General features: G+C 45.2%; 1 protein-coding gene across 1 annotated transcript in view; it reads left to right on the top strand.

Annotated features, from left to right (window-relative positions):
- Positions 1–345: 345 nt before the first annotated feature.
- Positions 346–24,058, top strand: part of LOC118089158 (quinone oxidoreductase-like protein 2) — a 30,173-nt gene continuing 6,460 nt past the window's right edge. Inside the window, exons 1-3 of the mRNA XM_060277445.1 lie at positions 346–384; positions 16,594–16,755; positions 17,173–17,182. Coding sequence (XP_060133428.1) covers positions 346–384; positions 16,594–16,755; positions 17,173–17,182 — 211 coding nt within the window. The remainder of the gene's footprint in view (positions 385–16,593; positions 16,756–17,172; positions 17,183–24,058) is intronic.

Raw genomic sequence — 24,058 nt, 5'->3', positions numbered from 1 at the left:
CTCAGGATCCTCTCCAGCGTGCTGGCCGCCCCGGCCAGGTCGGCGGGCCCCGGCAGGGAATTCTTGAGGCGCTCCAGGCAGCACTCCGCCGCTTCCGCCTCCTCCATCCTGCCGCCGGCTGCTCCCCTCCGCCGATCGCCCTTGCCCGGGAAGCCCCGCTCCTCGGTCACTGCACGCGACCCCGCGCCGGCTCCATCCCGTGCCGGACGCCGCCTCCCCGGGGCCCCTCGCTCGCCTCCCGCTCCCTCCGATGCAGCCCGGGCTCCTTCGCCGCCGCCGCCGCCGCTTCTCCCTCAGACCCGGCGGCATCGGCGGGCGGCATTCCCAGGGAGGGAGGCGCGAGCAATGGATCGCCGAGCCAGCCGGCCGGGCTCCCCGCCTGAGGCAACGGCGTGGGCAGGCAGAGGACGGTCGCGAAGGCGGGTGTGTTTGGGCGGGGGGGGGGTCTCGGCCAGGCGCACTCAATCGCCCATCGACGCGCACCTACAGGCACAGACGCGCGCGCGCGCGCACCCACCCACAGCCCTACACACGCCTTCTTCTCCCGATAGAGGCCGCTGGTTGGATGTATGCAAATGAAGGAGGGCGCCCGGGGGGTGGATTGGCTGTATGCAAATGACGGAGGGCGCCCGGGGACTCAGTTGGTTCGCCGCGGTTTCCAGCGGCGGAGGCTGCTGTTGCTTAGCTGGTATATTTATTTATTAATTTCGCGGAGACTTATACGCCGCTTGGTTGTTAAAAAGACGGTTTACAAGAAGGCGAGACAGTAAAAGCAGGGGAAACTTCACAGCCCTCCTTTAAAACACACACACACGTTCAAATGCTGCTGCGCGAGATTGCAGGGAGATCCAGGCAACGCTTCTCTGCGTTTCCTTCCAGAGACAAGGCACAGAGGAGGAGGCTGTCTTTATGATATGTGGTTGATTTCTTAGCCAGCCATGGAGGGGCTCACGGCATCAACACCCCAAAAGGCTCTTCTTTCTCCCACAGCCTTCGATTCGAACAGAAATCAAGCACCGTGCTCCGACTCTCTCTCCGGCTTGCTGCTTTTCCTCTAGTTCACATCACAGCCCCTAAACTCTGCTTCACCCGCCAGCTATGTCCTTCTAAGGATTTCTTAAATTGAGGGAGGGGTCACACCCATTTGTTATCTCACACAGAGCCCCCCTTCCTTTGTTCTCTTCATAGCCCAGCACCCAGGGGATCACCTCAACACAAGAAGCCAGCCTGCTGGGGCTTATATTTTAACACTTGATGTGGTCCAGGGGTTAGAGGAGTCTCAACTCCCGCACCCCAAACTCATAGCAAAATCAAAACAGATTATAATTACCTCAGATTTCTGAGCATCTGGATAGGCTTGCCTGTACAAAAACGTTTTTTTAGAAGGCACTGAAGGGCGCACAGTGCTTTTCACTACCTGGGTCTCGAAGCAGATTTCATTTAATAAATGTGATTTAAAACATCAATCTTAAAAATTTAGAACCTCAGAAATTTAAAATCTAAATAAATTACACAAAAACCCCAAGAGAATTTAAAACAGAGAAACATTAATAAAGCAAAGACCTCCTGAAAAAATATGGTTTTAACTAAGTGCTGAAAACTCAACAGTTTCTTTCAATACCATGTTCAGGGTTCAGCAAAGACAAAAATTGAATACCTGAGGGGTTTCTTTTATAATTATTTACAGCTCATTTTATTTCTTAGGGTGCATTTCATAGGGTGGATAACAAACTTTTTTATATGTCCTGTACATATTGTTACTTGTGTTGTTGTTTAGTCGTGTCCGACTCTTCGTGACCCCATGGACCAGAGCATGCCAGGCACTCCTGTCTTCCACTCCTGTCTTGTTACTTACAAACCTGTATTTTACTAATTGACCAAAGTGGTCCAGATTGCATTGCCTCAGAAGCAGACACAAAGCTTCAGTTGTGCAATTAATGTCTCTCTTGTGGCAAGTAACATGCATAGTTATTGACCCTTTGTCGCAGTAGCAACCTGAAATTTGTTTAGCATCAAGCCGAGGGTTATCTAATTAAGAATACACAACTCTTCCTACACTTCATCTTAAGCATGTTGGAAAAGCTTGCTCTTGCATTTGTGACATTTGAGTTGTTTCTACTGCGGCTTTGGGGATTTCTGGCTTGCTGAAATCAATGCTCTCTTTGACATACAGAGCAACACCCTCTCTGTTATATCCTTCCCTGCCCTTCCTATAGAGTTTATAACCAGAGATACTGTAACTGTGTCCCACTGTTTCTCTTCATTCCACCAAGTTTCCATTATGCTCACTGTATCAATGCCATCGTATAAGACCAAGCACTCCAGTTTACCTATCTTGGCTTGGAGTCTTCTACCTTGCTAAAAAGTGGGATTTGGGATGGGGAGATGTTTGCTTATGTGGCAGTCTCAATTAGCTCACTTCATAATTTTGCGGAGTTCCTTTCTGTGATTACACCCATAACCCACCCACCCAGATGGTGGAACCTCACTGGCTCGACTATGGAATAAAGACCCTCCAACATTTATCGAATGAAAATAGGGACATCCTAAGGGAAAGCGGGACATTCCAGGATCGTCCCTGGAAAATAGGGACACTTGGAGGGTATGTGGTATGGGGTATTGGTTTAGTGTGGTTAGTAGTTTTAACCCTTGTGTGATTTCCCCGCTCTGTGATCTACGGTATGAAAGCTAAGACTTCAAGCAACATTAGAATATAGTATTGGTAGTGGCCACCCCAATCTCTGCCTAGCATTGCACAAGATTCCAAGGGGCCTTGGCACTCAACCAGGGTCTGTGTTCCTGTGGGGAAAATGAGACACAGTGGAGTCTGCAGTGCCTTTGAAATATGATTTATTTACACATATTTATACCTGAAGCTTTCAATGGAGAGAGAGCTCACAGCATTCATATCTCAGGAGGAGCCCATTCTTCACAGCAGCCTAGCATTGGATTCTGGTAAATCTCTGTGCCTCTTACCCAGCCTGCCTTCAGCCAGCTCACCAAGATGGTTCTGGCCTTCACAACAGCTCATGGAGTTCTCCCGCTTCTTCCCCCAACTCAAAATTTCAAAAGGACACATTTTTCCTGTGTGACATCATGCTCTCCCCACCACTGTCACACTGATGGGTTAATTACTTGCTTTATGCTATTTTTTTAATTCTTAAAAGGACTTCTATGACAGGTGGGGTCCTAGTCTGGAAAAGAAGTTTAGCCTGTATTTTTCACTGGCCTGACATCTTCACTTCAGTAATCCACATATTATCTGCATTCCACCATTTATTAATTTCTAACATTCACTAACTCTAGCAGTTATGGGTGCCCCTGCACCCTGAGTCTATTACTCCAGATCTATAACAGTACCATATGTTAGAGCTTGGTAAGTGTTTGACGGTCTTGCCTATAGTGGCACTAGGGGTGGAGTAGTATCAGTACCTAAATAGGTTGACATATACTGAACATCAAATGTTAAATATCATTGGCTGCCAAATGCCCTTCCATCTGTGATCTCACCATACTTAAGGGAAACAGCACATTTTTGTGTGGCGCTGCGGTCTAAACCACTGAGTCTAGCGGGGCTTGCTGATAGGTACCGCTCTGGCGGGAAGGTAAACGGCGTTTCCGTGCACTGCTCTGGTTTCACCAGAAGCAGCTTAGTCATGCTGGCCACATGACCTGGAAAAACTGTCTGCGGACAAACGTCGGCTCCCTCGGCCAGTAAAGCGAGATGAGCGCCACAACCCCAGAGTCATTCACAGCTGGACTTAACTGCCAGGTGTCCTTTACCCTTTTTACAAGTTATTTGACTCCTTTTATAATGGAAGCAAGGATCAAGCGGTGCTTTGAACTTTAAACTCGGAATGGAGTCCTGAATATTGTGCACATAATAATCTTCATTCCAAAAGCAACAAGGCAAGTATAACTTTACAATATGTATTTTGCTTCCCCTACTCCTTTGAAAACAAGTAGGAATTGACCTGGCATTTGAACTTGGAATGTGTCCTGCATTGTGTGCATCAAATTTTACGTTGATATTTTGATCTTTGAAGCACAAGATGGAATACTGAACAGGTGGGCTAAACTCAGCCAGAAAAGTTGACATGGTGTTACAACATTATCGCAGCTTTGCAGGCAGATAGGCTGGCACACATAGCTAGAGCTGGAGTCGCTGTATTTTTGGTCAGATGCTTCTCTCAGGAGCAGCTGTGTGGAACAGCTTAGAGGTAGCTTCAGGGGGACATCTTGGACTTGCTGCAGGCAATAGTTAAAGGAAGGACATTGCCAACGTTGAGCTGCTCTCAAAAGAGCATGAGCTCAGTTTTGAAAAGCCTCTTATTTCTGCCACTGAGCCCTGGGCCCTTTCCAGGACACCAATTATGTAAGATTAGATTTGAAAACTGCCAGGCCTTGCCAAATCAGCACAGTTGGACATTGTGGAGCTGATAAACCAAAATTGTTTAAAAAACTCTAGATTGTGATACGTGTCAGGGAACATCTTTCTCTTTTACATCTGCAGGTGAGAGGCAATGGAAGTGCTGGACCAGCGCCTTGCCTCGGTAATGGACTGGATGAGAGCCAACAAACTGAAACTCGGTCCAGATAAGACTGAGGCACAGTTAGTTGGCAGTTCCTCAGAGGTTGCCTGCTCTTGAAGGAGCAGGTACATAGCGTGGGGGGTACTCCTGGATCCATTGCTGTCACATGAGGCTCAGGTGGCCTCAGCGGCTCGGAGTTCCTTCCATCAGCTTCAGCTACACCCTATCAGGACAGGGATAGCCTAAGTAGCCTACTCTTGTCTATGCTCTGGTAACCTCTGGGTTAGATGACCGCAACACACTATATACATATGGGACAACCTCTGAAGGCGTATCCTCTTCTTTTCAAAGCTCCAGGAGTGGGGAATTGCTTTTATCAGCCTCATGTTACATAGCAATTTATTAACACAGCAGTGGGGAAACTGAGGCCTTTCAAGTGTTGGACTGCAGCTTCTGTCAGCCATGGCTGCCATGCAGTGGTGGAAGATGTCCAGTGGACCTGGCAGGGCTGCCGGTCATGGGGTGTGGCCACTGAAGTTACAGGGGCATAGGTAGTCCCTTTTTGGCTCCCCATCCTCATCACTTGCCATGATTGCCATTGTTCAAGTACTAAACACCTAACTTACCATTAGGTAAGGATTACTTTCCTGCATCCATTGCATCCTCAATAAATCAGCCAGCAGAGCCGCTCTTCAGGGTGCTCCGTAAGCTGTTGATGCCTATATCGGTGGATATCTGGGACACCCCAAATACCTTCTGTGAGTTGCTTGCTAGGCATTTTCTGTAGCGAGCTAGGTGTCATGACCAATGCAATCCCAAGTGAGGTTTCTAATGCTCCATCAAGCCCTGTGTTGTGTGATCGGTTTCAGTTTTTGCAGCCTGATTACTTTGGCAGGGGGCTTCTGGGCATGCATCCAGTGACATGTCCTTTGAACCCTCGCCCTTCACAGCTAATTAAAGCTAGAAAGGGAGGGTATTGGAAATATGCTCTCCTAGGGAAAGGACTTGTGTAAGACAAGACATTGCAAGACATGAAATGGCTCTTCGACCAGAAATGCAAGGCAGGGAAAGGAGAGGCTGTCTGTCTCCAGCCCACCATCCACCTTCCCTGGGAGTTTCCTCAATTCCACAATTTGCTTTCTGTACCTGCAGACGGATTGTGCTGTTATTCCACTCCTTCCTTCCAAGTCGGATTTTGTTTGCATTAAGAATAAAGATAAAGGCTACATTGGGGAAGCATGGGAATGCCACAGAATGATTGTATTGTGTGGAGCCCCTCTTAATTATAAATTAATTATAAATTACTAGACACAGGGTTTCAGTGCGAAACTACAGCAAATACTTCATCTAGAAGTGGCCCCACATAGGGATGTTGCCGTTAACCTACATTTATCCAAATTGGTGGTGTCTTCCAGCAAGATAACCATAGACATGTTGTTTTGCCTGCTGTCATACCCGCTCTCACTTTGTGGGCTGAAATTGTTGTGTTGGATAATAATATCCATGACTATTAGACTTACTGTCCTGTTTTCCACCTCTGTATTGTGGTAATTATTATTTTAGATAACCCATCACAACAGAATGCTTTATGCTGTAGTGACACAGGAATGGCTCAACTAACCATAGTTTGTCACATTAAAAGGTTGCAACCCATTAGATATATAAAATGCCCCTGGTTTATTTGTATTTCATTGATGTTGACATTTTTTGCTCCTTTGTTTCTGTGAAGCAGTTGGAATTGAACCCCACCAGTCAAATCTGATGCTTTACAACCCAATATAAACCTCAATGTAAAAGAACACAGTACTAAACTTTAATAGATTAGCATAACCCTAGTGGTATCTCCATCTTTTTTAAATTATTAGGTTGCATTTTCCTCTCCATATTTTAATTTTTTGTTTGAACAAAAAACTTTTTCTTTTGTTGCTTCGAACACCTGTGCTTCATACATCTGTTAATATACAGATTAGTTGATCATATAAGCATTGTAATTTGCAACTTTTAAAGAATCAAACTAAATACGCACAAAAAAATAGTAGGCGCCCAGCCCCTTCATGGGTACTGGAGCACCCAGGGCCCCCGGGGCCTACGCTAACCTCAGACTAAGCCCCCTTGAACTCAGTGTGACTTTCTTCTGAGCAGACCTAGTTAGGCTTGTGCTGTTGTGTGCATTAATTTCATTAATTAATTGGTCTACTCTGAGTAAAAACTTACTTGAATACCAAACCTGCACCTATTAAAGTTCCATTAAAAGACTCCATTGTGTGCTCCATTATATCCCATTAAACATCACCATCTTGAAATTAGTAAGCACGGTAATTGTTGGCAGATTCAAAAATCAAGTGCTTATTTTGTTCATATGCTCTGGGGAAGAACCAAACTCAGGACTCATCTCACTATGGCTGAAATCCTATACTTAGGTGGGATGCATGTATCTGAACCAGTTGCACTTACTTTTGAGTAAACATTCATTGTACTACGTCTGTTCCCTTAAAATGACAATTTAATTCTGGCCATATATTAGATCTGGATTTGGTTCCTCCTATGCCTTGCCAGAATGCTACCAGTCCAGACTGACAAAGGCAGTATTTTCAGAGGAAGATTGTAAAGCATATCATTGTGCTATAAATCAAGATATGGTGCTGGTGCTTATAAATCAAGGTATGGTGCTTTATTTCCATGAAACTGCTCTATATATTGCTGCTAGTGAACAATTGCAACAGTAATTATTATTGTGATTTTGAGAAAGATATAAACAAAGGCAAATATTTTGAAAGGGCTGACGTTGCGGCTGTGAGGGACACGATGACATGTTTATCTAGTAAAAGGATGGTTTAGAAATTGGAGAGGCTATGGCTTCATTATTCTTTGCTCAACTGTCCTTTTTGCCCTGGAGGTCTTACCACACTGCTAGAAACAAAGTGGGGAGATTCAGGCAACTCACATTTATAGCCAAGCAAGCAACATGCCTGAGATTATTTGAATGTAAGAAGCAAAAACTGTCCTGTTCACATATCCAACATTTTAATCAATCAAATCCACAAGCAGCTATTGCACTTAGAATGTGAACCGTCCACTGTGAGGACTATGTTGTGTTTCTTCTTATTACTTATAAATTGTTGATTATAGTGTGGTGCTTTGCAGAGTAATATTGGGGTGGAGTGCAGAGTCTCTTCTACAAAGCGATTTCAGTTTCAACAGTTGGCCACCAACTGGCTATACCCCAAAAGCTGGATACTGATTGATGCCTTAGATCAGGCATCCCCAAACTGCGGCCCTCCAGATGGTTTGGCCTACAACTCCCATGACCCCTAGCTAACAGGACCGGTGGTCGGGGAAGATGGGAATTGTAGTCCAAAACATCTGGAGGGCCGAAGTTTGGGGATGCCTGCCTTAGATGGTGAACATAACACCTGGACAGGTCTAAGTGAAACAATCGACAGAATGTGAAGAGTCAGTGGCCCCCACCCCGTACGACAGTAATATGTAGAAATGCATATGTTACCACTTTTCATTCTTATGCAACCAGTGTGACATATTATTAGGATCCCATCAGGATGCCTTTTACTGAAGACTGTATGCACAAATAGACCTTGAATGCTATTTGATGGTAGTGGCTCACAGCATCCCTATTTTTATTTTTATTTTACACCTTCAGCCTTTGGGGTTTGCTGTTTTGTGGCTCCTTATTCCCTGCAAGAGACCCACAAAGCACTGCAGCTGTCAAATTACCACCATGCTTGTGTTTAAGTAACCGGTCATTAGGCTGCTGTTGTGCTTGCTTACTATTTCAGAAACATCTCAAGAGTCTTCCCTGGAGAAAGATCAGTGACGAGCAGAGCTGTTTCTGGAACCTTTTGACTCATGGAGTTTCTTGGGAAGTCAGTCACAGATACTAGGCATTCAACGAGGCATTTGCAGACAGAGCGTGACTTGAAGACCAGGATTCCAAGGTTTGTCATCTCCAAGGGGAGATGAATAGCTTCTTTGAATGGGGATGGAGGCTGATGTGCAGCCCCGCTGGTGGCAGAGAGGGTTAAATATTTAAAAGCCAAGTCACTGCCATCGCTGCTGCTCTGCCCCTTCATCTCTTGCCAGTGTCTGCAGGATATATTCTCTGACATTCAATTTCTACCTCACAAAAGAGGCTGCTATGTGGCTTCGAAACTCATCGCTATTTGCTCTTTCCAGCTTCCTCTCCAAATGCTGGGGGGGGGGGCGAGCCGCATGTGTATTTCTTGACAAAGTGGTCTCTGAAAGTTTATGGCACAATATAGTGGTTAGTTTTCAAGGCACTGCCCACTGGCCTCTGTTGTTTTTACTACAACAGATGAACATGGCTACCCTGATTAAATGACACGTCGAGCACTTCACGACATCACATTTCTTCCTCTGGCCAAATGATGGTTAGAAGTGACATCCAACATTTTGTCTCTTCTGGGAGGAGTGGAAATGCTGTGACCCACAATAGGGTCCATGCAGAAGCAGAATCAATTGCAGGCCAAAGTCTAGACCTGCCCTTCCTTCTCTCTAGATAGCACCTGAATGTTGATTGGCCCATTAGTTGACTCAGTGAACTACGGTAATACAGTGGTACCTCGGTTTAAGTACACAATTAGTTCCGGAAGTCTGTACTTAACCTGAAGCGTACTTAACCTGAAGCGAACTTTCCCATTGAAAGTAATGGAAAGTGGATTAATCCGTTGCAGACAGTTCCGCAGAGTACTTAAACTGAGAGTACTCAAACCGAAGCGTACTTAAACCGAGGTATGACTGTACTTCTCCTTCTGAAGTGGTCCTATGAAGTCTGTCCAATTTTGCCCAAAAATGGAAAGAAGAAGAAGCCCCAGCGAAAGAAGAACAGATACAAAAACTTAAGGAATATGCAGAAACAGTGAAACTTACCGGAAAAATAAGAAATCAAGATAAACTTTTTATAAAAGACTAGAAATAGTTTCTTGAATATTTTCAAACAAGCTCTAAACAGATAACAACAGGGCAGGACTACAGTTTTATAAGAGTACTAGCTGGCCCTGCCACACGTTGCTTTGGCTAATCCCTGTGACTGCCACCAGCCTGTGTCGATCCATGATGTATCCCGCTCCCCCCACCCCAGCTTTTCCCTGTGATTCCCCCCAACCTGTCCCGTCCCATGACGTATCACGCCCCCTCTTCCCCCCCACCCCCGGGTCATCCCTGTGACTGGCCCCACCATGTCCTGACCTATCCCGTCCCCTCCTCCCCCCAACCCCCACCCAGGCGAGTCAGTACCTCCATTCGGCCTAGTCTGTAAAGGCTTCAGCCTAGTATGTAAATGGCAGCTGAGGTGCTGCTGAGAGGGAAGGTTCTATAGGTGTAGTACCAGTGTAGCCGCCGCTAGAGGGCGCTGGTTTGCAACCTGGTTCTTTTCCCAGCATGCACTTTTGGCTGAGTGGTGCATTCTGGAACAGGGTTTTTTTGGGTTTCACCTGGCGGAGGTGTGGCACCTGTCTTTGAAAACCTTATAAGAGCCTTCAGACATTCGCTTTGGACGTTGTGTTCAAATTTGAACAGAATCGGTGAAGCGGTTTCGGAGAAAAGTGGATAGTAACCCACATGCCCAGTATATATATTAGATGCAGGAAATCTCAAAACCAAATTTAAGAAACTGCAGAAAGAGGGGGAAGGAAGCAGTTTTGAAATGTTAAATTGATTGCAAAATAATTGAAATGTATGAAACTGAAAATCATACTGAAAATCAAAGTCTGTCCAAAGCGAGGCTAGAAGCAGTACAGTACAGCAGGCAGCAAGCAATAGAGCAAGCAAGCGATTTGGGACGTTGGTAGATTGGGAGAGCAGTGCGCCAGGAGGAAGAGAGAAGCAGATCATTCAGAAATACCCAAAGCAAGGCTAAGCAGCCCAGCAAACAAGCCAAAAGTTTGACTGCTGCTCATGCTTGGCCTGGAAGCATTTATATCCTGGGTTGGTCAAGAAGATGAATCAGTGGGTTTTCATGGCTGTGGTACTGTAGATCTATGCTGGGACTTGGGGAGATGCTGCTGCCTCTTCTTCCACCCAGAGGCCTCAAGCATATAGACCAGAAGGGCTCCCATTTTGAGTCCTGGCTGAGCCTGAGCCAGGACACACAAGAAACATGGTTTGGAAAGTGCCATGTCTGGCTAGGTCGGCTGCGCTTAACAACATGTTATTTGATTATTTATTGAATTTATATACCACGCTATACCCTGAGGTCTCAGGGCAGTTCACAGAAAAACATTCTTATCAAGAGGATGCTTTATCTCAAACTGATAGAAGAATTGGTTCTGTTAAGGAAGAATCAGCATGGCTTCTGCAAAGGCAAGTCTTGCCTTGCCGGTCCTCGGGGGTAGCAGTCTAAAAGCATGGGAGGGTCACCACACTGGACAACTTTGCTTGAGTGTGTCAGCAACTATAATCTTATTTCTTCAGGAGAGTAGTGTGCCTTTATTACCGGTAATACTGCTGTATTTGTAGCTTTTATAAATTCTCCACTCTTCAGGGCTGCTGCTTTATAGCCTCATCCATCGAGTTGGAACCTTTGACTTGAGCTAATTCAGTCCCAGTCATCTTATATCCAGCTTAAGTGAGTTGAGAATCAGGGTGCTTATTTTCTCCATGCTTGTGATTCTGGAGCTGGGATTCTCTATGCTAAAGGGGCCGAGATTTGGCACTGGCCGGCCATAAACAACAGTTTAACTTGTGAGAACTTGCAGGCGCAGCACTTGGTGCTCACTTTCCCTGTGCTAATGTTCTCATTCCTCCCTGTCGTTACTTATACTTTATGCAGGGAAAGGTGGGCAGGGCCCTTCATTCAGAGTCTGGGCTTATCGCAGTCAACGCTGGTGGCACAGATAGGAGGGCATGCAGGGTGCTTGGGGGGGGCAACATCTTGGGCAGCAGCAGCCTCACCCCACCTAATGGCTTTCCAAGGCCACCTTAGTGACGGGACACTTCTGCTGAAGAACAGCACCCACCTGTCAAATTCCATAGTTTCAAGGAACAAAATAATCTCAGCAGGAATATGGTTAGGAGGTGCTTTGTCTTGGGTCTTTTGTATTAGGCTCTAGATTTACTTTTAAAAACACTTTTTTTAAAAAAAGGATTTGCTTACAAGGCAGAGCTGGGTGCACTGCAAAAATGTGGCGCTAGTGAGACCCCACCCACCCACCCCCTTAATTTGCCCCGAGGAATATTCACATATAAAGTAGTGTACGTAAATGTTATGCAAATGTGTGCCACAGCCTTGCACGCTCAGTATCTAGATCAGGCATAGGCAAACTCAGCCCTCCAGATGTTTTGGGACTACAACTCCCATCATCCTTGACCACTGGTTCTCTTAGCTAGGGATGATGGGAGTTGTAGTCCCAAAACATCTGGAGGGCCGCGGTTTGCCTATGCCTGATCTAGAACATGGGTAGGCAAACTAAGGCCCAGGGGCTGGATCTGGCCCAATTGCCTTCTAAATCCGGCCCACGAATCAGCATGTTTTTACATGAGTAGAATGTGTCCTTTTATTTAAAATGCATCTCTGGGTTATTTGTGGGGAATAGGCACACACACACACCCAAAACAATAGTCCGGCCCCCCACAAAGTCTGAGGGACAGTGGACCGGCCCCCTGCTGAAAAAGTTTGCTGACCCCTGATCTAGAAACACCCCTGAATCCTGGCCTTGCCATAAATCCTTAATCTACCCTTTTTTGGTGGTGGTGGGCGCAAATGAACAATACGTTTTATTTGAAAATAAAGTTGCTACATGAAGAACTGCCGTTTATTTTCAGAAAGCTCTCCATACAGACAGACCAAAGTAGGAAGGGCTTATAATAGCATCATAAATTAGCTATCCTTCTTGGGAGGATACGAACCCGTTTGAAAATGTACCCCTCAAACTCTCTCGTAGCTCTCCCCAGTCAGGTAAGTTGCTTATTTTTATTTATTTATTAAATTTATATACCACCCTTCATTCGATGATCTCAGATAACTGAAAAAATGATAGATTCACATACGAGTCTTGCTTTCAGATATGCATGTTGTACATCCTGCTGACTTCAAGTACTGTATCAGCATTTTCAGGCAATAACAATTTTATTCCACCGCCTCCTTGCAGACTGTGGGCAATTCAGGGACTGCTTCCATTGGGGGGGATTTAATTGACTAGGATTTCTCAGCTTCTCTGCCACATGCTTTGCATACAGACACGGGAGCCCTGCCGCAGTCTCTGCCTCTCCATTTTAAAGGGATCTCATGTATCAGGGCTGGAAGAGATCTCTGCCTTCTAAGTAAAATAGAAGTCCAAGTAAAATAGCCCAGATCAACGTAATGTGTCTTCATTTATTATATGCTTTAGCTGTAAATTATCCTGTGATATCAGGTGGCACCATCTGGAAAGAGCCTAATAGAATTATTATTATTATTATTTATTACATTTGTATACTGCCCTTTATCTGAAGATCACAGGGTACTGTAGTTCACAAGATAAGGAATGTCAGAAGTGGTTGTCTTATGTAACAAATGTACATGACACACCAACTATTTTTATTCTTTTATTCATTAATACATACCTGGCCTTATTCCTTGACAAGGACTCAAGGCAGCTCACAGGTAAAATAGGAACGGGGGGGGGGGGTAATAATTAAAAAAGCAATTAAACATTAATATAATTAAAACTATATGTAAATATAAAAGATCTATTAAAAAACCAAACAGATTACAAATTTTAAAATAAAGGGCACAGTCCTTTCATTAGAAGCAATCAGTTCCCCAAAGCAAAGAAGATACAGTATTCACCTGCTGGCAGAAAGACAAGGAGGGAGCCAGTCTGGCTTCTCGCGGGATGGAATTACAGAGTCTGGGAGCACCCACGGAGAAGGCCCTGCCCCGCATCCTCATCAAACCTTAACTTCCCCTACCAAGTACACACGCCTAGCAAACGTGGGTGGGTGACGACGTATTTGGGTGCTTGAATATGCCTCACTTTGACATTGCAAAGTCCCCACCGGAATCCTCCTGCCGGAGGTGGCCTTGCGATCCTTCTACTAATCTCTCCGTACCATTGCAAAATCTGGATTATGCGGGAGATCTGTGAATAGGACCCCATTTATTTGCATTTTTAAAAGTTAGGGGTGACAACAGCCGGATCTAGAGCACAGCTCTTGGATGAGAGAGGGAGCGGGGGGGGGGGGATCCAGAAAGATCGCTCCTTGGCACCAGGGCCCTTTATATGTCCAGCTGTCCTTTGTCCACAGCAAATTGTCGCTTTTTGTGTGTGTTGAATACAAATGGTATTTTATGGACCTAATAGGTATCTAAAGCTATTTGCATATAACAAGTAGCCTACACAACACAAAACACTGTTGCTCTATGTAGGTTTTATTTTATTTGTTTTTTATCTTATATTTTGGAAATGTACGTCCAGTTTTTTCCCTTTATTTATTTTTTTAGTTTATAGGGAAATCCAGAACTGCTTGGCACCCATATTTGCAAGGCTGGGTAGGCGGTGTCCTGGGGGTGAGAGGGAGAAAGAAGCGCTTCCAGGAGACCTTTCCTCCTCTCCCCGTCGGGGAACGGGAGGCTTCTGATGTGAAAGGAGAGCAAGGCTCTGTCCGATCCGTGAAGCAGCACCAGGAATCTGCCCATCGGGCAGGCGCTCAACTTGCTCCGCTTTGGGGGAGCTAAACATTTGGAGGGCTGAAGTTTGGGGATGCCTGCTCTAAACCCCTAGACCACTCTGGCTCTCCACAAGCAAGTCCCACTAGCAGAAACCCATTCAAGGACGTTCGCTGTTGGTCCAACAAGGCTCCTCCCCCTCCTGTCCCCGTGTGCCCCCAGGTTGGCTTGGGGGCTTTGTGATCATCATTATTTGGAGGCCTTGCCACCTGCTTCTCTTCCCATTCATTTGGTGCGTGCACAATGTAACGGAAGGGAGTCATCCCCACTACAACTAAGGGCCCTCTCATCTCTCTTCAGAATGCAGTCAGGCAGTCAGCCGCTCTAAAAGCGCTCAGTAGGCACTTAATTTCAGGGCCCCACAATGGGCAAAAGGTTCTTGCATTGCAGGGGCTTGGGCTGGATGACCCCTGTGGTCCCTTCCAACTGTACAATTCCATGATTCTATAGTAGTAGGCAGCGTGACCACCTAGTGGAATGGGTTGTCCTAGCCCCCATTATAGTGTCTGAAGAAAATACTGGCCAAAGAGAATAGAGAAGATGTTAGCGACTGACCCTTGCAAAAGCTATGCATGCCAGAGGGAGAAGCCGTGTTATGTCTGTTGCACCAGTTTTCCAGGCAATGTATTTGCTGGTGTGTAGAGGACAAGGCTTTGTGCAGCGATATATATTTTCTGATAGCTGGAAGGAGGGCTAAATATTATCCAAACTAAGAGTAAGACAAGTTATGCAAAGGAAAGATCTAGGATGAGATTTTCTCATAGATCAGAGGCCAGTGATTCCATCTAGCTATGCCTAGAGGGGGCACTAATTATTTATTATTACTATTACTTTTATTACAGTTTATTATCCACCCTTCACACTAAGGTCCCTACCCTGTTTCTCATATTTTAAGACATACCCATAAAATAAGCCATAGCAGGATTTTTAAGCATTCAAGGAATATAAGCCATACCCCGAAAATAAGACATAGTGATAGGCGCAGCAGCAATGCCGGCCGCAGCAGCAGGAGGAGGAAAAAAATAAGACATCCCTTGAAAATAAGCCATAGTGTGTTTTTTTGAGGAAAAAATAAATATAAGACATGTCTTATAATATGAGAAACACGGTAGGTGGGTTACAACAATAAATAAAACAACATTTGGGTAGTGTCTTAGTAATGCTCTGCTCCCAAATATCTTTTTGTGATACAGAACTTTGGAAGCTTTTGAATTGTTTCTGGAACATGTGACTGAAGCCTGATATAAACAGTAAATTGCAAGAACTCGGGTCAGGAGGAAGATGAATTTCAAGTAAGTCTTCAAAAGGTTTTATTTATGTCATGGTGAATTAAAATAGGAAGGCAAACATACTTGGTACACTCTGACCATTAAACATTGCTGATGAAGAATTGTCGAAACAGGGCCTTGTCCTGGGATTTTTTCACTGGAATTTATTTTTATTTGCCTCACTATCATACTGGAATTGATTCCTATTTGAATTCATCATTACATAAATAAAACCTTTTGAAGAGTTACTTGAAATTCATCTTCCTCCTGGCCCGAGTTCTTGCAATTTACTGTTTATTTCTGGACTTCACCATGAAGCCTGATATAGGCACTTGACTGGGCCACACGCTATGTGGGATACCCTGTGCTAAGCAAACGCTGAGAGTCATTGCGGTGTAGTGGTTCAAGTGCTGGACTAGGATATGCAATATGCGAGAGCCGGGTTCAAACCCCCGCCTTGCCACGGAGCTCACTGGGTGACCTTGGACCACTCATTGCCTCTCAGTCTGACTGACCTCACAGGGTTGTGGGGAGAAAGAGAACTGTCTTTGCTGCCCTGAGCTCCTAGGAGGAAAGGTGACATATAACAACAACAACAACAACAACAACAACAACAACAACAATTGTACAAATTACTAGAGATTTAAACCTGATCAGGAGATCCTATGCCATGGACTTTCTTCCATCCTTGCCTAGCTGTGCAGACGCTCCCTACCCTTTCTGAGATGAGCTTTAACTGAGCAGTGTCTTCACTGCTATGGGTGTCATTTAAATCAGGGTTAGAAACTGGTTTGCAAACCCTGGTTCAAGCTAACTATGGCTAATAACAATTCATGTGCGACATCGTACCATAGTTAACCCCAACCAGGGAAAGGAACGAGGAGGATTCTGTAGGCATTGTGGAAGGGACTCCCCTTACCACAATTTAGAGATAGCGACCGTTGCATCTGTGTTAGGCCATTGACATTTGCCAAACTTGAAAGTGGGAGTGTTTATGTGCTAACAAACGTTGGATACATTAATGGTGTTTATATTGTATTGTGGATGCGGAGTGAGCCAGGTGGGATGCGGGATGACATTGTGACATTGGTACCCATTCTCGTGTTGCAAGAGGAATGCTTTTGGCCGAGAACTGCTGGATCCTGTCTCTCTGAGCAGCCTTGCCCCCCCCCCCCCGCAGCCCCAGAGGACCTACCAAGCAGCGCTTTGCACTGAGCTGAAAAAGCCTCTGGTTGTCAGGGGGATCCCGTCTTCTTCACTGCAACCACATGAGGTAAAGGAGCGGCAAGGCTTGAGGCATTTAGAGGGTTTTTCTTGCAGGTACTTTGGCAAGTTGTTCAGGTGAAGAGGGCTCAGGTGAAAAGAGCTTGTATAGATGTAGGGTTATTATCTGGAACCTCCACTTGTGGGGTAAAAGGCATTCGCCCTATTTAAACAGGATATTGATCTCTGTTCAGAGCCATTCTCTGCTTTCTCAGGCAACTCTGCTTCCCACCCACCCCTGCTAATAGTCTCGGGTTCTGTTCGTTTTCAGCTTTCCTCAAGCCTCTTATCAGATGCTGAAACGAGAAACAGATTTGTTATCCCACAATCACCGACTGCTTTAAGCAAGTTCTCTGGGCGAAAAAAATGTGATAGAGTTGTGTAAGTTTCCCAGCTGGCCTCCCTAGGGGTGGCAATCCTACAATAGATGAGAGTGCGTTTGCGTCAAAGGAAGTGGTTTTACAGCAGCCTTGAAAACAGGCCAAAGAATTTGCTAGCCCGCACAAATAGATACTGGCCCACCCATAGGCTGCTGCAGAGATAGCCTGAACAAGGGAACTGGGTATGGAAGAGTCTTTTCTTCTTGGGTGTGGAAAGATTCGCTTGCCTAGTTGCTTTGATGTTATTAGCTCCCAGCCCAGGTGAGCAGGCATTTGTAGACTTGATTTACTATGTGGAAATAGTAAATCCGTGAGAACTGTTTCTGAAGGTACAAAGAGAAGACCAAAGCCTTTTTATTTCAGATAAGTCTCTTATTAAATAAGTAACATACCCTCCCTGGTCCAGGCACAGGCAAACTTGGCCCTCCAGATTTTTTGGGACTACAACTCCCATCATCCCTAGGTAGCAGGACCAGTGGTCAGGGATGATGGGAGTTGTAGTCCCAAAACATCTGGAGGGCCAAGTTTGCCTATGCCTGCCCTGGTCTAACCCCAGAGCTGGAATCCCTGTGGAGATTGTTGGGTTAGATGTATTGTGTGGAGGGCTTGCTCTGTAGCGAGATCACAAACTCTGGTGTCACTGCACAATCAATTGTATACACCAGGGGTGGGCAGACTTCAGGCTTCTGAGATCCACTTTGTTTGTTTTCCTACTACAACCTTGACATCCACCAAGCCGAGCCTGATGCAAAGGACAGAAGAAGTTCCTGGGCTCAGTATTATTTAGCTGTAAGTACTAGAACTGACTGAGGCCGATGGTTCTTCAGCCATGAAAATCCACTCCATGTACCTACCCTTCTTCGTTTCAGCAGCATAACTGGGAGGGATATTGTTTTGTTGGTATTATTAGGTCAGAGTCTGAAATGTTTGCTGATTTACTTCAAATCTCCTAGAGACTGACCACTGCACCCACATTGAGCCCCCACCAGGCACCAGGCACCACACCACACTCATCACCCTCTCCCCGACCTTGAGCTACCTTCTGCCCAAAAAACACTCATTATTTGCACACTTTGATCTTTGCGAAAACATCTTACAAAAGTGCCCCTGTAGCTGGGAAGCATGTGGTGCAAACCTACCAAACTCAGATCGTCACTCTTGACAAGGATAAACCAAAATTGGCTGCCCTGTGAAGCACCACTGAATACTCGTTTGCATCCCACAAAATGGAAAAGCATCTTGCAGCTGAGAATATCAGACAGTGCTTTTTCTTGCAGTTCAAAATAAACAAGTATGTGTGTTGTTTATATGTTCTAAGTTTTTACCATTTGATGGGCTTTGTGTGAGCTAAAAATCCAGATTGTTTTACGTGGTTTTCAAAATTGGACTGTAAATTGGGCTGTTGCTGCAGTGAGAGCATTTTCACTGCCAACACACTATGAGATTATTCTGCATGGCTAAAGCATGCACATCCCTGGGTATTTGGGGAAAGTGCTGGACTTTCAGTTGGCAACTCACAGACCTTAGAGGTTTGAGGGGGGTGAATTGTGAGGGTCTGATACAGTGGTCAGTTTAGGCCTGTGTGATATGGGTCCAGATCTTCTTTCAAGTGATGGGATCACTGAGTGGAATTATGCAAGTCTCTGTATGGAGAAGAAGAAAAAAACTTGTTGGGAAGAGGTGTTGATGTTTCCCAGTATAGTGTGGGCTTCTAAACCTTGCTAAGATGAATAAAGCTTTATAAGTATTGCAGCTGTATAAATTTTCCTGAGCTGCTGTGTTTCTCCAGCTGAGGCCTGATCCTCATCTAGCCTTGTCAGCATCTGAGCTACTGCGGCAACATCCAGTCCTTCTGGTCCCCCCCCCCCACAAAAAAATAATATTTATTGATTTTCAAACATTTCAACACAAAAACAAAAACAACAAAGCAAAAAGAAAACATAATAAAAAAGAAAAAGAAAAAACACATCCATTCTTACATTAACTTGACATTGTGGACTTCCTCGATTCCCCCCCCCCCACTGGGTCCATTTATTAAATCTAAATTAAGCAATTTTCCTTTATAATCTTAAATCATTCTAACACAATTATTCCATTATTTCACAACCAATTCTAATCTACACAAAGAAAAAAAACATCAACTATCCTCAACCTATAATTCATTAATTAATCCAAATATAAATTTATTTTCCCATCCATCTCTAATTCTTCCCTTAGCCTCACAATTTATACCCCAATTTTTTTCCATACATTCAAATATTATTTCTTCTATCATAATAACCTTTAACCACATTTATCTAATTCTACCCCCCTTCCCCTGGACTCCGGATCTCCCAGATGTATCAACCAACTCCATAAAACGTTCCAGTTTCGGACCATCTTAATCAATCAGAAAATAACCCTATTTCCACTCTTTTGCCCTATTCCCACTCTTTTGCCACCTACCCACCACTCTCCCTTCTTTGTCCCCTGCTGCCCCCCCCAATTTTCTAACTGTAGCACAGTACCATCCAGCTATGTTTCCACTTTTCATCCCTATCTCAATCCCCCCCCCCCAGTTAAGCTCAGGCCCCAGCATGGATCCTGCCCTTCCTCTCTCACTGGGAGGACATTATTCCATGCCGGTTCTTCTTTGGGTGGGGACTCCTTGAATCGAACATGAGTCTTGTTCCCCCTCTCCCACTGGGGGAACAACATTCCATACTTCTTCCTCCTCTTTTTAAAGTTCAGTTATATTGTCCAGGACTGATAGATCTTCCTCCTCTTCTGTAAAGTCATTTACAATCTCCCCGGCTGATGCTTGTTCAAACATCCAGTCCTTCTGCACTGCTGTGGGAAACTCTGGATGTGCCAGTAAGGTAAAGGGACCCCTGACCATTAGGTCCAGTCGTGACCGACTCTGGGGTTGCGCGCTCATCTCGCATTATTGGCCGAGGGAGGCGGCGTATAGCCTCCAGGTCATGTGGCCAGCATGACAAAGCCGCTTCTGTCAAACCAGAGCAGCACATGGAAACGCCATTTACCTTCCCGCTGTAGCGGTTCCTATTTATCTACTTGCATTTTGACGTGCTTTCGAACTGCTAGGTTGGCAGGAGCTGGGACCAAGCAACGGGAGCTCACCCCGTCACAGGGATTCGAACCGCCGACCTTCTGATCAGCAAGCCCTAGGCCCAGTGGTTTAACCCACAGCACCACCTGGGTCCCTGGATGTGCCAGTGATGACCCATAAAAGTACTGGCACAGTTTCCTAAGGGTTAGCACTGGTTTGGGGAGATGCTGCCATGCAGGCTCCTCTCGTGTGGCCCAGGGCTTTTCGTATCATGCAAGGGTGAGGAAAAGATCATCGTTGCCATGGTTTCCTCACTCCTGCAATAACAGGAGTACCCTTCACCCTGTGGTTGTGAGTTCTCTACCTGTGGAACTCTGATTACAAACCGTCCAAAGGGCAGTCACTCATCCGTAATAGTGCTTTGAACCTTGAACAGCTGAAACAGCACCCGTGTTGTGAGTTAGTGCTGTAATATTAGCCCTGTGGAAAGATAACATTTTGCTAATGGCTGGCTGAAAATCAATATAGCATGAAATGAGTGAATATTAAATACAGTGGAACCTCGGTTTATGAACATCTCGGTTTACGAATGTTCGGTTTACGAACGCTGCAGACCCATCTGGAACGGATTAATTCACTTTCCATTACTTTCAATGGAAAAGTTCGCTTCAGTTTATGAACGCTTCAGTTTAAGTACTCCACGGACCGCCTGGAACAGATTAATCCACTTTCCATTACTTTCAATGGGAAAGTTCGCTTCAGTTTATGAACGCTTCAGTTTTTGAACAGAGTTCCGGAACCAATTGTGTTCATAAACCGAGGTACCACTGTAGTATGTTTGTGCATGTCAGAGAGGGACTGGTTGTGTCCCACACCAGGGTAAGCCAAACCATGGCAGTGCTGGTTCCTGAGGAGGAGATTAGAGCTGCATTGCTGCCCCACCCCTGGCTTTTTTGGTTTGGTCTAGCGTATTGTCCAAACCTGGAATCATAGTTAGGGTCTCTCCTCCATGGCCACAATGTGTAGCCAATGTTTTCCTTATAGTTACAGGTCTTGGTTAAGGAGTCGTGATGGCAAGTTGTACTCCGGTTCATCGTGATGTGCAAACCCAGGCCAGTGAGTGAGCAGATGGAGAAATGAGAAAACCACCACCACCACCACAAACCACCGGATTTTAAAGCAATATTTTCTACAACAATTTTAATTCAACGCTTCCCTTTCTCCCACAAAAAACACACACTTTCTAGGTCATTATGTACCTCCAGGGGCAACTGCCAGCAGCTTAGGAGAGGGCATGAAATAATGAAGTCAGAAGAAGAAACACAGGAGAGGAGGTTTAGGTTACACACAGAGTGTAAGAAACATCCTAATAGCATCCTAAGAGAGTGCCCTAGTCAGATAAAAATTTTGGACCAATGCAACTATGAAGTAGGCCTGCCAACTAACCAGAAACAGACAAAGACTGCCCTTTCCTTGTGTCTCCCATTGATGGTTGATTCATAGGAATCAGCCGATGGCACTTTTTGCTTTTTCTCAGCATGGAGACAAGTACTATCTCCTGCTAAGCCTGCTGATTAAGCTGGTATGGGAGCAGGGGAGGGTAAAATAAAATAAAATAACGACTCTTGCTGAAAGGCAGGGGGGAAAAGTCATTGAGGCTGCAGTCCCATGCACACAAGTAAGCCCTATTGAACTTGAAATGACTTATTTCTTAGTCAGCATTCACAGGATGAACAGACTCCATGACAGTGAGTAGCTGCAGCAGTAGTGGTGGCAAAGATCTGTACTTATTTCTTGAACAAAAATGCTGTTTGTTTGCGCTGGGGATGCAATATGACGTTGCTGCCCCAGTCTTGTGATTGCTGCTCACCCAATTTTAGCGCTTTATTCGCTTACATATTTAGCCAGAATGGAACAATGATAACTTCAAGCAGTACAACATGCTCCCTATGGGAGCTGTGAAATCTTTTTTTAGGGCTTGCAGGAATGTTTGGACAGATCTTAGTCAGCTTTTCTTCAGTTGCAGAAACTCCAGTCCTGAATTTGTTATATTGCTTAAAAGAAGTCAGTGAGATATGAGCCAGCCTTGCAAGTAAGATGACAAAAGTTACTAGCCAACAATACTCCTTTTTTTATGAGACCAACAACCTCTATGGATCGTTTGTGGTACATAAGTAACCCAAAAAGATTTAAAGAACCACCTCATTTTTGGGTTAGAAACATTTGCCGGCTGGATCTGCACTGACTGCTGTTTTGTTACTGGGTGAAATTAAAGGTTCTAATATGGGTACATATATAAAGCCTTTAACAGCTTGGGACCAGTTCCATTTAAGGGATGGCCATGCCCCATACATGCTGATTTGATCGCTTCAATCTGCCTAACTTGCACTTTTACAAGTGCCACGTAATGTCCGTTGGTGAGGAGTTGTGTTGTTGTTTAGTCGTTTAGTCGTGTCCGACTCTTCGTGACCCCATGGACCATAGCACGCCAGGCACTCCTGTCTTCCACTGCCTCCCGCAGTTTGGTCAAACTCATGTTGGTAGCTTCGAGAACACTGTCCAACCATCTCATCCTCTGTCGTCCCCTTCTCCTAGTGCCCTCAATCTTTCCCAACACCAGAGTCTTTTCCAAGGATTCTTCTCTTCTCATGAGGTGGCCAAAGTATTGGAGCCTCAGCTTCACAATCTGTCCTTCCAGGGAGCGCTCAGGGCTGATTTCCTTAAGAATGGATAGGTTTGATCTTCTTGCAGTCCATGGGACTCTCAAGAGTCTCCTCCAGCACCATAATTCAAAAGCATCAATTCTTCGGCAATCAGCCTTCTTTATGGTCCAGCTCTCACTTCCATACATCACTACTGGGAAAACCATAGCTTTAACTATACGGACCTTTGTTGGCAAGGTGATGTCTCTGCTTTTTAAGATGCTGTCTAGGTTTGTCATTGCTTTTCTCCCAAGAAGCAGGCGTCTTTTAATTTCGTGACTGCTGTCACCATCTGCAGTGATCAAGGAGCCCAAGAAAGTAAAATCGCTCACAGGTCATAGTGGAGAGTTTTGACTAAACGTGATCCACCTGGAGAAGGAACTGGCAAGCCACTCCAGTATCCCTGCCAAGAAAACTCCATGGACAAAGACAACAGGTGAGGAGTTGTACCTTAGTTTAAAGTGTCAGCACTTCTGCTGTAAAACTCCCTGCCTATTGGCATTACAGGTGCCCTTGCTATGTTGCTTTTAATGCCTGCTAAAATGCTATTCCCTCCCCAGTCTACCCAGGTTTTAATAGTTTTTTAAATGTTACCTTTGTTTGTAATGATTCTATTTTTATGTCCATTCTACTGGTTTATGGATTTTAGCTGGGTTTTTTAAAATTTACAAAGTTATTACTACACTGCTTGCAGAGCTCTGTAATTAATCCCTAAATAAATAAATAAATAAATGATTCTTACTCATCTGTGATCACCGGTGATTAGGAAAGTGTACAAGAATGTTTTAGGCAGCCCAACTAGACTCAGGAAAGACAGCACCCATAGAGGAGAGGATGAGAATGACAAATGAGGGAGAGACGGAGTGGGTGTGGAAATTCACTCGGGACAACGCCATTCTGCCCGGACACTGAGGTCCAGCACCGAGGGCCTTCTGACGGTTCCCTCGTTGCGAGGAGCCAAGTTGCAGAGAACTAGGCAGAGGGCCTTCTCGGTGGTGGCGCCTGCCCTGTGGAACGCCCTCCCAACAGATGTCAAAGAGGGAAACAACTACCAGACTTTTAGAAGACATCTGAAGGCAGCCCTGTTCAGGGAGGCATTTAATGTTTAATAGATTACTGTGTTTTATTTTTCTGTTGGAAGCTGCCCAGAGTGGCTGGGGAAACCCAGCCAGATGGACGGGG

This window comes from Zootoca vivipara, chromosome 7 (assembly GCF_963506605.1).
Source record: "Zootoca vivipara chromosome 7, rZooViv1.1, whole genome shotgun sequence".
NCBI lineage: Eukaryota > Metazoa > Chordata > Lepidosauria > Squamata > Lacertidae > Zootoca > Zootoca vivipara.
Note: the sequence above shows the minus strand (reverse complement) of the source record. Positions and strands in the feature narration are given on the sequence as shown.